The sequence below is a fragment of the Cricetulus griseus genome, chromosome 3 (assembly GCF_003668045.3).
Source record: "Cricetulus griseus strain 17A/GY chromosome 3, alternate assembly CriGri-PICRH-1.0, whole genome shotgun sequence".
Taxonomy (NCBI): domain Eukaryota; kingdom Metazoa; phylum Chordata; class Mammalia; order Rodentia; family Cricetidae; genus Cricetulus; species Cricetulus griseus.
This window is the reverse complement of record NC_048596.1, coordinates 236,944,644-236,962,798: the sequence shown is the minus strand read 5'-3', so window position 1 is coordinate 236,962,798 and position 18,155 is coordinate 236,944,644. Positions and strand designations below refer to the sequence as shown.

At 36.0% G+C, this 18,155-nt stretch overlaps 1 protein-coding gene across 3 annotated transcripts in view; it reads right to left on the bottom strand.

Annotated features, from left to right (window-relative positions):
• Lyst (lysosomal trafficking regulator) overlaps positions 1 to 18,155 on the bottom strand; it is a 171,603-nt gene that overhangs the window by 51,305 nt on the left and 102,143 nt on the right. For all 3 annotated transcript variants that reach the window (XM_035442855.1, XM_027409436.2, XM_035442856.1), the window contains exons 23-31: positions 16,432 to 17,047; positions 15,167 to 15,344; positions 13,982 to 14,151; positions 12,394 to 12,624; positions 10,652 to 10,818; positions 9,732 to 9,884; positions 7,062 to 7,253; positions 2,928 to 3,106; positions 1,131 to 1,337 (exon numbers count right to left, since the gene is read on the bottom strand). In XM_035442855.1, coding sequence (XP_035298746.1) covers positions 1,131 to 1,337; positions 2,928 to 3,106; positions 7,062 to 7,253; positions 9,732 to 9,884; positions 10,652 to 10,818; positions 12,394 to 12,624; positions 13,982 to 14,151; positions 15,167 to 15,344; positions 16,432 to 17,047 — 2,093 coding nt within the window. The remainder of the gene's footprint in view (positions 1 to 1,130; positions 1,338 to 2,927; positions 3,107 to 7,061; positions 7,254 to 9,731; positions 9,885 to 10,651; positions 10,819 to 12,393; positions 12,625 to 13,981; positions 14,152 to 15,166; positions 15,345 to 16,431; positions 17,048 to 18,155) is intronic.

The window sequence follows — 18,155 nt, the reverse complement described above, 5'->3', positions numbered from 1 at the left end:
CGTTTTACATTAAAACTATTTCAGCTTAGTATTCAATGACATTCTAAGCTGTCTTTAAAGAACTATATGGGGAAAAAAGCCAGAAACAGTGGCTTACACCTCAGCATTTGTAGGCAGACGCTGAAGGATTGCTACCAGTTTCTGGATAGTCTAGGCTACAACATGAGAACATGCCAAGAAACACGTATTTTCTCAAACACTAAGCTGTTCCTACTATCTCATTTTTCTATCCTTTGATCAATAATTTTTCCGATGAGAAAAGGTGTTAGGTCACATGTAGAAAGTTCTTTTTTTTTTTTTCTTTCAAAAAGTAGACATCTTGGGAGGCAAAGACAGAAAAATCACTTTAGCCCATAAGTTTAAGATCTGTCTGGACAACAGTTTCCATCTCAAAAAAAACCCAAAACAAACCAAACTAACTTAAGAAACTGAATCTATTATAAATCTTTATAAAATAACAAGAGTGTATAAAAGTAAAGCTTTCAATGACGGTTCTCAGATTGAAGTTTTCTGAATGTACTAAAGGAAGAGAGAAGAAATTCAGGGTGAGCTAGTCAAAGGCTAAGTGGTGGATAAAGGAGAAAACAGAGTGCCCTGTTTTTGGTGAGCCTCACAAGATGGAAAGAGGTTGTGAGGGGCAGTGATGAGAAACTATCTTGAAAGGAGGAGAATTTGAATGGAGAAATGCAGCTGTGAGCTTTGCAACCCCAGGAGAAAGCTAACAGAACAAAACTAGTATGCAGCCATGAAAAGCATAAAGAACATTCTATAGAGGACATGCTATCTAGTTAAGAACAAAAGGAGAATGAAGAGCTCTCAACAACAAAACCAGACTCAGCAGATTATGTTTATATATTTATACATATACACACATATATGGAATAATAATAAAGAAAAGGGCTATTAATTTAGAGTGTGGGAGGAAGGAAATAGGGAGGGACTGGAGGGAAGAAAGTAAAGTGGGGAGAGTAATATAATTAGATTTTAATTAAAAATATATTTTAAAAAGGAAAATACTTTACAATATGGCAATAAGTAACCATTTAAGACTGTCTAAGAACTTAAAGAACATCTAAATCCTGGAAATAAGTAGGAATTTGAAAGGCTTTATCAAATGCTAGGATACTTACTTGCGGGGATGGGCTAAGACAGTCTCGAAGTATATCCTGATGAGCTGGTTCATGAACTATTTCAAATATTTGCTTCCTTTCTTGGACAGTATGAGCTGGTGACAAAATATGTGCTAGCAATCTTCCAAGCTGGATTCGGAAAGTTTCTTTACAGGACCCCATGATTTTAGTCCACTGCTGCTTACAACCACTGGTTTTATTTGAACCCTAAGTCAAAATAGGAGTGAATTAGGATCAGATTTTAAAGAACTAAATATTATTAGTAGCAGCAGCAGTAGCAATAGTATGTGTAGGGAGAGTGTCTATGTGCTACAGCATGCATGTGGAAGTGGAAGGACAACTTTGTGGGGTTGGTTCTCTTATTTCATGGGTTCGAGGCATCAAAATTAGTTTGTCAACATTTGCATGGTGTTTTTTACCTGCTGAGCAAGCTGGGTTGCTCAGGATCAGACTTCTTAAGCAATACTATACTAACTTCACACAACTCAAGGAAGGCAATAGAACATGATTCATTCTAGATTTAATATTCTAAGTTAGACACTCATATACATATCTACACAAATGAGTTTAAGATAGATTTACAACAATATTCAGAACTTTATGTACTTTTGCCACAAGTAGAAAAAGAGGTAAGTTTTCTTTTTGACACAAGGACAAGCTAATGTCATGAGCCATTTTTCAAAAACTACCAAGGGCTTACAGACTGTGAATTAAAATCAAATCAAACAACTAGAGAACAATGGTAGATAAGGTCACCTTGATTCTATAATATAAAAGACAAAGAACTCATAATAAAAAGTTGAGTCAGTACTACCACAGTAAGAACAATAGTTACAAATTTAGAATTATATAGAAATTGATCATCAATTTTCCCTAATGTATAATCAACCAGTAGCCTAGTAATGAACAAGTCACCTGGGTTTAATACTGGAATCAGTGTATTTTAGAGTTTATTCAGAACTTTAGAAAGGCTTTCCAATTACTCCTACTCTTAAGATCTCTGTTTGAGTGATTGAATTCTAAGTGCATCTACAGTTTATTTAATGATCAAAGACGGACACTATAATCTAGTTTAGATTCAGAGATTGACAATGATGACTCATGGTATTCTAGAATTAGATTGGCCTTTTGTACTACTGACAGAGTGAACTGATTGATTTGTTCCCCACAGTGAAGTGTAAATGATCCAAAGAAGCTCAAGTGAGATGATGGTATGTGAAGCCAGACATTCATCAATATTCTCTATATCATTTTGAAGGCACCAGAAGATAAGTTGGTTCCAAGATCCAAATGTTGTGATAATTAAGAAACTCAAGAATATAACCATAAATAAAGCCCTTTAAAAATAGGCTATTCATTTACAGCCACAGTAATCATCAAAAACTTACTCTTCCCTGATGCTATATGAGGGTCTTCATTTTGTAACAGGTAATTCAGCAAAATATATTCAATTACTCTGTTACTGAAAGCCCAAGCCAGGCATAATGGCACACACCTGCAATCTCAATTAATAGGAGACTGAGACATTAGAAATATAAGTTCAAAGTCAACCTAGGCTACATAGTGAGTCCTTACTTCAAACAAACAAACAAACAAACAAACAAACAAAACAAAATCCCACAAAGTAAAAAAACCCATCTAAAAACCAAAACAGAAAAATGAATTCAAATTGCTTCAAATGCAGAAAAATACTGAATAGCTAAGAAGAAATATGATTTTGGAAACCCATAGTTTAGACATGTAGACCTCTATTCAGTTTCTATAAATGGACACCTTCCAAGTAATTAATTTACTTACAATAGACACTTTGAATCCATCTATCAGATATGTGAACATTTCTTTCTGAAATGGATTGTATACGGAAGGTTGCTCATGATGCATATCTTCTTCAGAAATTTCAGTCTGGGAAATGGAGGTCTTGCTTTGGACTGCATTTTCCGGAGTTCTCAAAATGTCAATAATATCTAAATTCAACTCTTTGAATTAAAAAAGAATTAAAAAATTAGTTAACTCACTGATATACATAGTAATGATGCTGGTAAAACAACCCTCTTGGGATAAATAACACTGAGGATTGTAGATGGAAGTTTCTGTCCTGCCTGGTCCTGCAGCCTTTCAGTCCCAAATAAACACACAGAGGCTTATGTTAATTATAAACTGTTTGGCCTATTGCTCAGGCTTATTACTAACAACTCTTACATAATTCTTATCTATGTTTAGCCATGTGGTTTGGTACCTTTTCTCAGTAAGGCATTCTTATCTTGCTTCCTCTTGTGTTTGGCAATCTGTCTCTGCCTTCCTTTTCCCAGAATATTCCTAGTCTGGTAGTCCCCTTCCTGCTACTGGCCAATCATCGTTTTATTAAACCAATAGGAGTGACAAATCTTTACAGTATACAAGAGCATTATCCCATATCAGAGGATATTTGAGATAGCCATAGAAAATTATTTTACATTTACCTAAAATTACTTATAATACATATAATTGTATATATTTTAATGAAGTTATGCCACCTGGGATCCCCAAGAGCCATGCACAAAACCTAACTAAAAAGCCTAATAAAAACCTCAGTATTGGGCCATATGTTGGTGGCACATGCCTTTAATCCCAGCACTCAGGAGGCAGAGGCAGGTGGATCTCTGTGAGTTGGAGGCCAGTCTGGTCTACAGAGCAATTTCCAGGACAGTCTCCAAAGCAATAAAGAGAAACCCTGTCTTGAAACAAAACCAAAACCAAAACAAAACAAAAAACCACCCCCCAGTATTGGGCATGAAAAACCTCCTTTCAAGTTGGTGGTTAGGGGAGTCCAAGAGACACTCAAAACAATATAGGTTACTGCTATTGCCCTTGGTTGACTTCTAGAAGTCTGAAGGAAATTCCACATTACTGAAGATACCATGCACTTTAGACACAGGATTTGGAAGATTCTGGCGTGATCTGATCTGAAAGCCTCCTTCCTGGGGACTAGCTTTCATCACACAGGAAGATGATTCAAGCTGCCAAGGAAGAAAAGCAATCTAGCTGTGACACCTATGATCCACAATGATCAGCACAGTAAGATATTCTTAAAGGTGTATCTTGGCAGTAATCAACTTCTGTCAAACGGATTTAAGGACTGCTCAACAGGAAAGAAATCATGCCTGGTACTATAAATCTAGCCAACCACCAGTGGCTAGTGATGCCATGGATTTTGGAAGAGAACCTGCAACTGCCATTTTCCTAAACCAGTATAATTCCTAACTGCATTCTAAATAGTTATCCTTACTCTCACAGAGATTGTAGCTCCTATCCCTCATCAAAGAAACTTCTTTTTGCATCATATGGAGATCATTTCAGAAAGCCACAACTAATCAAAATGAATAGAATTCATGAAGTACCCAACCCCAGTGGATACATATACAACACCACCTTACATCTACAGCTTAGAGAACATTATGGAACTTAGGGTAGGAAAACTGTAATAGCCAGAAGACCAGGAAGTCTTCTGTAAGATTATGTCTTCTAGATATTACATGGAAGAGACACTCAAGAAATTTCAACAATATGATTGCTTAAGCAAGACTTGAACAATGACAACAACAGTTGACATGTCAAAGTAGATGGATGGGAGAAATTGAAGAGCACTGCGCCTAGATGAAGAATTACAGGCAATTAACAACTGTTGAGTGAGGGAGAATTAGCTTTCCCAACATGAGCACTTTAAATGGTTATGTGAAACCAAGTAGTCAATACTGAAAACATACATACAAGCAATACTAAATGGATTCAGAAAGTTGTGTTTATATATTTATTTACACACATAATCAAAGAAAAAGAAGGCATGAATTTGAGAGGGAGCAGCAAGGGGGAGACATGGGAAGGGCTGGAGGTAGGAAAGAGAGGAGGGGGATGATATAATTATATTTTAATTAAATTTAAAAAATCCTCTTGCCAGGTATGGTGGTGCATGCTTTTATTCCCAGTATTCAAGAGACAGAAACAGGCAGATCTCTGTGAGTTTGAGGTCAGCTTAGTCTACATAATGAATTCCAGGACAGCCAGGGATTATAGAGAGACCCTGTTTTACACAAACAAAACATAAATAAAAATTTAAAAATCTCTTACCATAGTATAAATGTACTAATTAACGTAGATAAAATGTGACAGAAGAGTTAATTCACTTAAAATAATATAGACATCTAAAAATACTTAAGACATTATAAAGGCCAAATTTGCCAATGAAACAAAAGGTTTTAAAAATTACTAAGACCATATGACTCTTGTACAAATCAACTGAAAGACCACATGACACATACTGAATACATACTGAATGGATCTGTGATGGATGGGTACATGTACTAGCCTTTTTTTCTGTTTGTTTTCTTGTTTTTTTTTTTTTGTTTTTTGTTTTTCCAGACAGGATTTCTCTGTAGCATTGGAGACTGTCCTGGAGTTCGCTCAGTAGACCAGGCTGGTCTTGAACTCATAGACATCTGCCTGTCTTTGCCTCCCAAGTGCTGGGATTATGCACTAGCCTTTTAATGCTGTAATGTGATAATCCTGCTTCAGTTTTAGATTTAAGTCTGGAAGTCTGTTGTCCCAAATATAAATTAGAAGAGTTAAAACAGAACCACAGTAACAAAATTCCTCTTGGGCTTAACATGTTTTTAGGGACAATTCTTTCTTCTTCTTACCTTCCTAGGATAACCAGAATAACTCTTTAAATAATTTCTTAAGATTTTGTAAAAAAATGTATTTTGTATGTGTATGAATGTTTGGCCTATGTGCACTACATACATGTCTAGTGCTCTTAGAGGCCACAAGAAGGTATCAGATTCCCTGAATTGGAGTTACAAATGGTTGTGAGTTACCATATGGGTTCTGGGTCCTCTGCAAGAGCAACGAATACTCTTAACTCCTGAGCCATCTCTCCAGACCCCTTGAATAGATTTTAGAATTCTATTTTGACTCACCAATAGTGCTTTAATTTTTCCACTTTACTGAGGCCTAACTGAAAGAAATTATATTCTGTATATAAAGTGTATGGCTTGGTGCTTTGATATACATACATACAGTTGAATGATATAGTTAAGGAATGTTCATTAGTCCTGACCTCCAACTCACATAGATTTGCCTGCCTCTGCCTCCCCAGCACTCTGGAATTAAAGGCATGGGCCACTACATCTGTTGTTTTGTTTTGTTTTTCACTGCTGTGTTGCTGCCAGGGCAGTCTGGAACTCTTAGGCTCAAACAGTCCCACTTCAGTGTCTGAGTGCCTGGATCAGAGGCACAAACCACTGTGTCTGGCTGTCTTGGAAAAAAAAAATGATAGAAACAAGGAAATGTAGGGTAAAATGGAAGTAGGTAGGGCCTAGGAGTAGGAAGAAAGTGAGTTTGGCCATAACAGGGCAACATGGTAATTCCTTCTGGGGATGGAAATGTCCTCTTTGGCTATATCTATGTCTCCTTCCTGACAGTGACACTGTATTATAGTTTTGCAAGATTCCATGGGGGAAACTGCAGGATCTTTGTATTATTTCTAATAATAGCCCATGAATATATTACTTTGTCAAAAGAAAAGTTAAAAAATTATCATTTTGAAATCAATGGCCAACCCAGACTAGTACTTAATACATTAGGAACCTAAGCCTCCTTTACTCCGTGGGTTTTTTGTTGTTGTTGTTGTTGTTGTTTTGTTTTTTGTTTTGTTTGTTCTGTTTTTATTTTTCTCAAGACATGGTTTCTTTGTGTAGCTTTGTAGACCAGGCTGGCCTCAAACTCAGAGATCCCTCCACCTCCCCAGTGCTGGGATTAAAGGCATCTGCCACCACGGCCTGGCTACACTGTGGTTTTTAAAAAGAGAAAAAAAAGTCTTAAAAAAAGGAAACCTAATCACCTTCATACTTCCCTTGTGAATCTGCACTGAAGGGAGAAAAGCAAGTTCTGGGCTACCTTGGTAAATGATCCTGTTCACAGCCAAGATGGTGAGTCTCTGCAGTCTCTGGGCAAGTTCTGCCTCTGAGGCCTGGCTGGGGTGTTCCTGGCTCATCCTCCTCTGCATCATAGTGTACAGCTCATCACTGGCCACCGAGCGCATCTTCATCAGGAGAGACTCTGTCTGAGCCATGGGGAATTTTCGAGGACCTTCAAGTACATAAATCATCCAATGCTACAGTTAATGATGACCAATGAACTTACTTTCACTACAATTTTTTGATTATTGGTCATGAAAAGAAAATTTTTTATTACAAAATTAATTTATATTAAGGAAAAGAAAGTAAGAGAAGTTAGTACTCTTTCCTTCTACAAGGAAGTGCAACAGTACTTCTTATTTCAAAGTTCAAAATAACAGCACTGAAGCCAGTGACACAGGACCATGCTTACATTTGTCCAAGTCTAAGTCTTCTGAAAAACTCAAAGTATCAGATGAGTATGTGTGGCTTTGGTACCAGATAGACTATTTTCACTGTTTCACTTCCTTGTATTCCAAAATCATTAACAGTTTTAAAGAACAAGACATTTTAGCAAAAAAAAAAAAAATAAGACCATATAATTTGGTAATGTTACTCTGTCTTGGTAATTTCTGTTGAATCTTACAGTTTGGAAAATCATGCATAATGACAAATAAGAAATCAGCCAATGAGAGTGAAGAGATCACAAAGTAGATACAAGTCCAGTGATTTTTGCCAGCATAGTGATTAGGGGTGAACACTTCATTTGGAAAACATTTCCTGAGAAATTTCCCCAAACTGAAAAAGGCAGAGTGCTGTTCCTGCATCTACTGCACCTGCTCTGGGAGGCACTGCACACATGGTGCATCCAAGAGAGATCTGGGAGGAGTCTTGATTTAATGAATTGAAGAAGGGCATTGGAAGTTGACCATAGGAACCAAAATGACGTCTTGGTAGATGAGGAGTAATAGAACCCTTCACTGGAATTGAACCTTTGTTTTTAAATTAGGAAAACAAATATCAATTTCCATGAACTTTTTTTTTTTTTACAAATTACTTACATCTGACTAAATTATGATGGTTTTAATAACTTACCCTAAACGATATTTAAAATTTTAATAGTTTTTTTTTAGATTGCCCATTAGTATTTTTAATCAGCTAATAATTTTGGTGGGTAAAGCCACCTTTGAGGCAAAAAAAAAAAAAGAAAAAGAAAATTTCTTAGAGACATTAAAAATAATATTGTTGGACAATATTCCTACTTGTCAAGGTAGACTCATTCTCTTATTATCCACAGATTCCTTATGTAAAACTCATTGACAATCATAATCCGAGGATGGCAAGGTATTAAGATACTAAGACTCTCAGTCTGCATTAGTGAGTGTGGAAGTGTACTTCAGGACTCATGCCTTAAAGCCATACAGTTCTGGCCCCATTCACTGGGTTGACAGGAACTTAGGACTGCCAAACAGAACAACACACATGTGAGGCTGAAGGAAGACTGGAACATTACAGTGTCAATCTCCTCTGTGAGTTTAAGATTATAAAACCTATGTGTGACACTGCTGGAGAAACAAGATTCCAAGCCATGGCATATAGGAAGCTGATATTTAAAAGGGCACAATTTTTACCTGGGACAGAAGACATGTATAATGGGAGAGTGGTTGAAGAAGAGAGACTCTGTCTAGATATTAAACAAGGAAGAATACATAGAAGCAGCAAGTTTAGTTACAGGAATGTTTTATAAGTTTGATTTAGTGCAATTTAAACATTACTACAAACATTTAGAAGTATTTTCTATGGCTGGGCTTTTTATCACATGACTTTAAAATTTTGCATAGCACTGAACACAAAGAAGAAAATTAGTACAAGGAGAGAAAGGTTTGAACTTAAACCCCTTTATAACTGTGAGAGTAACTCTAAGAAATATACCAAGTACTCTGTTCATATGTATCCAAGTGTATGCATAAAACTGGTGCTGCAGATACTATTGTGAAAGCAGCAGCTGGACTAACATTAATTCTTACGCATATTTATGTATATACATTGCATATAGATAAGACACATATATATGTTTATGTGTATATTAACATAGATCCTACATTATCTTTCTAGTTTATATTTCTATAAAAGCAGCAGCAGGTTTTTTGAAAAACATGTCAGTATTTATTATTTTATGATTAATACAAATTCACAGTAATCTCTGACACCATGTGCATTCCTGCTGCCACAGCCCCGACATGGATTCTGCACGTTGCTTTCTTCTAGTCCATACTCCCCACAGAAATCAGAGTTCTCTCTATACAAGGAACATCCATCTAATCATATCATGACTTCCATTAGGATAAAACCTGGACATGGTCTATGTAGCCTCTTCTGGTAATGGTTTCTGCTTAGAGGAAAACTTACACAGATTTTATAATTTGACTTTTTTTTAAACCAAGAAATACATTTTAATTCCTTGGCTCCTGGAGATGAGACTCAGAATGTTAGATTAGGCTGGCCTCAAACTCCCAGAGACATACCGGACTCTGTTTCCCTAGCATTGGGATTAAAGGCATGTGCCTCCATGCCAAGCAAGAAAAATACTTTTAATGTAAATGACATCAGAATACAGGAAAGTATAGCTACCTTCAATTTGCAATTATTAAAATGCCATTTGAATACTCACCAGCAATGCTTCTCCGCTTCTGAGATACTGTATGGTGGTGAGCAGAAGGTGACTGGACTGTATCTACTGGACTTTCAGAGTCATGATTTGCTGTGCTCCTTATAAATTCCAAAGCAGCCTGGAGAACTTTAAGCTGCATGACCAAAGCCATATCTAAACCCAGAAGAAACTAGAATGTTTTCAAGCTATCATCATTGTTTGAATCTTTTAACTAAATTAATTTAATATATAATCTACTGCATAAGAGATACCTAATACTCAAACTATAATAATCAGTATCTAAACAAAAAGTTCTTAGACATTAAGTTAAAATTGCTTACCAACATAGGCTTTTGTATCAGTATTTCTAACTATATTTAAAAATAATGTTAAAGTAAATTCCTATATTGTCACTATAATTTTTTTGTTATTTTTTGAGACAATGTCTCCTGTAGCCCAGGTTGATCTTTAACTTGCTATGTAGCTGAAGATGACCTTGAACTCCTAATCCTCCTGCCTCTACTCCTTGGATATGTATCACCATACTTAGCCTTCCTATAGAAATTTGAATGGAAAAATAATAAATTATAAATGTATTTCATTTTAAATATTTTTTCAAAAACAGTAATTTTGTATAAAGCAAAAGCTTCAATAATTTGCATGTTTTCAGGTTTCATAGTCACTTTAGAATTTCCCATTAAAGAAAATTAAAGATCATTCCTCTTCAACATAAGCCTTTGCATTCTACTTGGTTAAAAAAAAAAAAGTTACTAGTTTCTGCCAGTGATACATGACCAGCTACTAATTACATCAAGTCATCAATTACTCTATTTTCAACAATTCAAAGGTTGCTTTTAATACCAACTAATACCAACACATAATTAAGTTCAAACCTGCAGGAAAAGAGATATGAGAAAAATTCCATAAAATTTCATTCTTACTTTGTGTCCTCTTGTTTTTGCTATTTTGAAGATATCCAAGAAGTACAATAAGATCTTCAATAACTCTAAAATATTGTGAGCCCGAGGAACTACAAGCATGAATTGTAACTGCTATGAAAAGTTGCTGTATATCACATGCAAGCAATTTGTATTCGTTCAAAGGAATGCTAAAGTGAGCCAAAAACAAAACAAACAAGACATGTATAAGCACAATAGCTAACAATTTAAGACAAAGAACTGGTTAAATTCTATGCTGCCAGCATACATTAATTTAATATTTACTCATGCTTACTCTATGGCAAGCAATATACCCTGCATACCAGGAACGGAAATAAGACATTTTGACTCCTGTCAAAAATACAGTTTTGCAGATAACTAGACAAGTTAAGAGGGCATCTTATACAGCAGGCAGAGATTAACACAAGATACTAAGGGAACACTCACACAGGTTCCTAGCCTAGAAGGGTGAAAGATGGAGTGTAGTAACAATACTAAGGGCTAATGAATTTAAATAAATTAATTAAGCTCTTTGCATTTCAACTGTATAAATTAAAGTTATTTTGGGGATTATAAGTTTGAATGTATACTGAACTTGAATTAAGGATAATAAGCTTGAATGTGTATTAATCACTTTATAAACACACACTAAATATGAATCAGTTACTCTGCCCACAAGTTTAACCTTAACAATCTACTCAGGTATATGACACCAAACCCAAACACTTTTCTATATTTAGTTTTTTCAAATTAAGTAAGGGTTGGAAATATAACTTTCTTAGGGCCAATTAATACAGACAGTATCACAAGGAAGTATCAGTATAATTTATTTTTAGGAAAAACTACTTTCAGAACAAACCTATAGGTACCTTCCCAGTTTTACCAATTTTATGCACTGCACTGCAATCAAGACTAAGTGCACTGAGGAACTACAATACTTTGCATTTCTACTTTTCACATGCATAAGCACATGAACCTTACATATAATAAGTGTCCAGGAAAAGATGAACTGAGTATAAAGTCTATCTTTGCCCCAGACAATCTGGGTACATATATGCTATATAGTCTGCAAAAATATGGACATTTAGTGCTTTGGTGTACAATAAGATTCATATTTTAATATTATGCTAGTAAAATGGTAAACTCTATCAGATGTGGAGACATCAAAAATACAAAGTCTAGTTAAGAATTTACTTTTTGAAGCTCTTACTCAACTGGCAGGCAGCCCTTTCTAAGTGTACTTTTGACTTTTAGAAGTTAGTTTGTACTAGCAGTGCTAACAGTCTCTATTATCATGATAACAGAGTATCATGCAACAGTGATACAACATCAAGTGGATTCACTGAGATGAGACAAGTCCTTTGCTATTCCTGAGCTGTATGTGGATCAGTGAGTTGCTGTAGCTCTATCTAATTTATTCCTAGTGGGGGGTTGAACTACAGAGACTACAGTGGATGCTTGATAAACATAGCTGAGAGAAAACTTATTGTCTTCAATTCTAAATCCCTAAAACCGTGTCATATAAACATCCTATTCTTAACCAAACACTATTGAAAGTGATGAAAACATGCCATCTCCAAGTTAATTTAATTTTGTGGGAAAGAAATTCTTTGAAAGTATTACAAAAAATCAATTCTTTAAGGTAACCTATTAAGTATTTCCCCTTCTAATGATCTTATCAGATGTAATTTTAAAATTAGATGTAATTTAAATTTTAATTACCAGATGTAATTTAATGAACTTACTTCTTTTCTAATCCATTGAGGGCTGCTACTGTATTACATAACACATAGAGTAGACCATTATCCAACAACATGTCTGCTACCTTAGAACAAGAGTTTAAAACTTGAAGAAGAAGTAAGAGAGCATTATGCAAGAGTACATTGTCATAAAGAGAGGTCTCTATTAATCCCAGCACTGGAATGACAGACCACTTCTGGAAAAGTTCCATGTGTTTCACCTCCTCCAGATCAAATCTGTAATAAATAAGACACAGGAAAGAACATGTTAGTAGAAGTCAGTCACAAACTGGGAAAAGATGCTTGACACCACAAAGCTGTTTTTAAAACTTGATTTTAAAGTTATCAAAAAACATTGTTGGGAATAAGGATTCTTAATTTAAAAAGATTATAGTTTCTAATAAGGTAAAACCTGAGATAAATGCATAAATACTCAGGTGAAGTACACATACAATTTCATAGCTTCAATGGATTCATTGGAATTCATCAACTGACAATCTTGTGTTCAAAGAACACCTGCTATATGGGGCTATACAAGTGTAAAGGAAAATTATGAGTTTGTGTATTTGCTTTATCTTACAAATAGGTAAGATGATGTCTGTCCAGCTTTCCTTACAAGAGTGTTGTGAGAATAAAATAATTCATGCAGAATTGCTCTAAAAATAAACAAAATTAAAAATTCATGCAAGAGCCCATTCCTTATGGAGGGATACTATTGTAGCCCAGATACAGCAAGGAGGGCCTAGGCCCTCCCCCAAACGATATGACAGACTTTGAAGGTCCCTGGTGGGAGGCCTCACTATCCCTGGGGAGGAGTTGGGGACAGGGTTGGTGGGGAACATGGGAGGATGGGAGGGTGAGGGAATGGGGGGATGGATATGTAAATATGAGTAGTAATTAAAGAATAAAAAAAGAATGGTTATTAAAAAAAGAAAACTGAAAAAAATTCATGCAAATGAAAACTACTACCAAGATTACCATGGCTGGGCTATAACTCATTGGTAGAGCACTTGCCTGGTACATGTAAAGTCCTAGATTTGATCTCCAGCAATACACACACATATATAAAATGACCACAGTAATAATTTAAGTTCCCCAAGGTCTGGATTTGCCCACTACACTGAAGAAGTATATATTTTTGTCTATCAAACCAAAATAATTTGTGCCAAACTTTCAGTTTCAGTGGATTTTTTTCTTTTATCTTTGCATGTATTGTCTTTAAGCATTTCACCAAAGTCAAATCTGAACAATTCCAAAGGAAGACTCTGAGGGGACTGAGGAAGTCCTGTATGAGTCACAAATATGTCATTGAGACTACAGGGACCACCTCTCTTTTGGGGTAGCCTTCTGATGATAGTACTATATGTAAAATCTTATGTCACTTTCATTTTCTTCTACAGTTATTTGTTTCCAGTTTTTAACTAGTGAATAAAATACTAAGAAGGAAGTACTATTAGAAAGATTGTCATAAATAAAATAATAAATCAATTCCCTAGAAAATGATTTACACCAGATTTTTTTCTGGTGACCCAAAAGAATCACCTAATTTTATATTTAAGACAAAAGATGCTTGGTTATGGTAGCAAGAACTCACTCTTCATCCAGTCCAATTCTTCGACCAAAGAACATTTCAGTGAAGCATTCCAACAATTCCTGAGTTCCCCGATGAAGATATAACTGGTTGGCTAGTAAAGAAAAGCCACGGTTCTTCAGAAACTTGTCCTTTTGCTCTTTAGATGCTCGGTTAATATATGCATGTAACAGCTGAAGAAAAAAATTAAGACCATTTAGATGTTAACATTTAATATATACAAATCAGACTATATATATTCTTTTATTTGTAAGTTATTATTTGTTATTCATATACATAGTCACATATAGAGAAAGCTAATAACTGTAACCTGCATAGAAAAATTAACTGGCCATTGTGGGATGCTAGTGATGACACTTTCTTGGGGATTTCATATTTCTCTGAGGATGTCCTGTGGCTAAGCAAAGGACCTGGTATCTTGGGAGCCATGGCTGAGTATAAGCAGAATATTATGTCTAATTCAAAAGGAAAGAAACCAGTGCACTGTTTTTCTCTTCTTATCTGTGCACTGTTAAGACAATGAATTTATTGGTAAACTGGTATAAATCAATATACAGGAAAAACTTAAGATTAAATTGAATACTACATACAAAATGCCAGTGTAAAGTAAAACTATAGATTGTTATTTTTATTAATTATTTTATTTTAATTTCTTTATGTATATAGGTGTCTTGCCTGCATGTATGTCTATACACTTTTGTGCTCCTCATAACCACAGAGGCCAAGAAAGGGTGTCCCTAAAACTGGAGTTACAGATGGCTGTGAGCCACTATGTGGGTGCTGAGAATTGAACCTGTGTCCTCTGTAAGAGCAGCCCAGCGCTCTTAACCACCAAGCCATCTCTTTAGCCACAACAGTTTACTCTTCTTAATTGTAAGATAAACTTTAAGTCTTAACATATACTAAACAATTTAAATTACATATATACTTGTAATAGAATTATAACAGGATATGGAATAAGAATGATGTTGGTTATTTATTGTGGAAGATTACTTACACCGAAAACCCAACTGGAACCCCGAAAGACAGTGTGTCCCCTCTTTCTTAGCCCTTTATTCTACATGTCTCTTATGTACCTGTGACCATGCCCAAATGGGTGTGATCAGCGGTACAAGTATGTAGCAATCTTCTTCCTACATATACTTATTTTCCTGATGAAAATATCATTTATGTAGTTTGTGCCCTTACTTTAATTACTCCTTGCTGGATAGCAGGTGATGGGTGGTTAACGAGGACTAGAAGAGTATCTGCTTGAATAATCTTGTCCATCACATCTTCAAGCATAGCATCAGGCAGGATAAGAAGAACTCCACTTAAGAGTTCATATAACCCACAGCAAATAGGTATCAAACAGTCTTCAGTGACACTGTGACAGAAACCAGAAAAGTCTTACTAACACCATTAGAAAGAAATCCACATGAAGAATACCTTAGAAATTGCAAAGAGCAGCAACATTAACATGCAAAACAAATGCTCAGAAAGTTTTCAAATGTTTCCTTTTTTTCCTTTTTTTTTCAGTTTTTTTGAGACAGGGTTTCTCTGTGTAGCTTTGGAGCCTGTCCTGGAACTAGCTCTTATAGACCAGGCTGGTCTCAAACTCACAGAGATCTGACTGCCTCTGCCTACCAAGTGCTGGGATTAAAGGCGTGCGCCACCAACCAGTCTAAAAATGTTTCCTGATTTAAGCATGATAAACAAACTTACATACCCTGCCCCAGTAGATAGTATACTAAAATGCAGTCACCACTGACACATATGCTACTTAAACTATTTGAAGTTAAAAATCCAGGTCCTCCTGTATAACATCAGGGTAACTCAACAGCCCAGCAGGGAGGGAGAAGGACTTAAGAGTCTTCACCCCTAACTGAGCATCTATGGACTGTTGATGGCTTCTGAGGGAGGCAGGGTCAGTTTCTTTAAAAGTTGTGGCCCTGGTAGGTTGAGCACTCTCCAGTGGATGCCAACATACTCATGTATATAGGCAGCACAAATTGGACTTGGGTAAAAACAAAAATCAGAGAGAGAACACAAAAGGGGAGGATAGAGCGTAGAGGGTGGATCTTGTAGGAGTTAGATGCATAAAATTCTCAAAGAATTAATAAAAATATATTTTAAAAAAGATCAAGGGCCTTTATTCCTCTGGCTGCATTTCAAATGTCTCATAGGTGAACATTTCACTATCACAGAAAGTTTCATCACTCAGGACCCTGGACATGATCTAGCAACATCAATCTGATGATTTCTCTGAACTAAAGATTTTTTCTGTCTAAAAAACCACAAGACATATTTTTTTATAGTTATTTGGCTTTTGGGTGAATATAGAATTCAGTATTATCTAACAGCAAATAAATGGGAAGGCATCTTTTGTCCTGGTATTAATGGAATATGATCAGAAATGGCATAATGAAGACATTTCTAGTGCAGTGATTCTGAGGCAAGAAAACATTAAGTACCTGTGAGCACTTGCACCTCGGTTGTAGTTTGCCTCATAAGCAGCAGAAAAGGCAAAGTTTTCCCAATCATCAGCATTCCTATCAACAAGACTCGGCCACCTGCTAGCAGCTGCAGTTCCATTCTGAGAGGGAAATGCAAGTCCAAGGCTTCCAATAGTGCTGTGGCTTCGCTGGAATGAGGCCAGTCCCTTGAGATTATCAGGTCGACGTGGATAAGACTCATCCACAGGACTGTCATCCTCTGATCTGGGCTCGGTTCCCAAGTCTCTGTGATCTACTCTGGGCATGGGAAACCCCAGTGTTCCTCTGGAGACCCCTCTGACAGAGTCCTGGGCTGCAAGAAGTGTCTCCATTTCACAAACAGTTCTTGCAGACTCACAGCTACTGATGAATGCTTCCTCTTTGCTTGTTTTCAGTGTACAGGGACTCCCTAAAGGATTCCGTTTCTCTGGTTGGACATCGGCAACATTTAGTAACTTGTCAATACTATAGCCCAAACTGCCAGCCAGTTTTGGTGCTTGCATTAGTGGTGAATAGGTAGGAAATTCTGGTAGACTTTTAGATCGAACCATTTGGGCAGCCATTCGCTGAGGAATAATATTGGAAGAACCGGTTCCTAGTAAGTGTAGACAGAAAAATAATACTTAAAAACCTATTAAATAACACCACTTTTCTTCTGTAATGTAAGTCACAACCATAAAAGAGACTACCTGCATTAAGGGCAATTTTCTTAGCCAAAAATACTTAAAATACATACATGTCAAAGCTATTTTTATTTTAACTACATTTTATTAAGCTTTCAAAAACATGTCTTTTCATGTTTCCTTAAGAAAATACAATAATGATGGCATGGCTTGAAGTCATTAGGACTAATGGGTTCAGCTTCAGTGAATCAAATGAAATTTAATTTACTTAGGCCAACAGTCACAGGGTACAACTTGACAACATGGAAAGAGTTCAGGCTTTGCAATAAGACATGACTGATTCAAATAAAGTTCTGTTAGTTCAGTGGCCATAGGTAAATCACTTAATTACTACATAAGTGGTAGTTTCTGAAAATGTATAATGAGAGTTTAGATATTCACTCTGCAGGGTGTTTTAAGTATGAAGAAAGGTCTTGTATGATATACCTGGACTATAACAGGTGCTTAATAAAAGGTAGTACTTGTCATCACAAAAATGGCCCTCAGACTATTCTCTTCTTTCCCTATTATTTCTGCAGCTACTTACTAATGAGAGGTAATAATCTCTCTTCTTCATGGCTCTCCAATTTAATGACTCTAACACTATGTTCAGGAGACCAGAAAAATCCTTTAGGACAAGAGCACAGGATATAAGCACAGATTTCCCAACATTTGGCCATGAACTTCAACAATGGAGCAGCAGTACCAGTCCAACAGCTAAGAATTCACATACACTATGGCCTACACCTACTCTTCCAGAATACAGTAGAGAGGTACACAGTGTTGGAGTGAGATGATCAGGTACTTGTATGCATGTTCAAGTTTTATAAGTATGACAGAAAAAAAAGAGCTCCTGAATGAATTATTTTAGAGGCAAAGTTTTGTGCCAATAAAAGAGATGCACAGCTTGGAACTCACTCCTAGTAATTCTTGATTTGTGCTGGCTGGCTAAAGTTGCCAAAAGACTGTCAAAAAAATCCAGCAAAAAATGGGGTATGATTATATTTGAAAATGTTTCAGACTGATACAATTTTTAAAAAT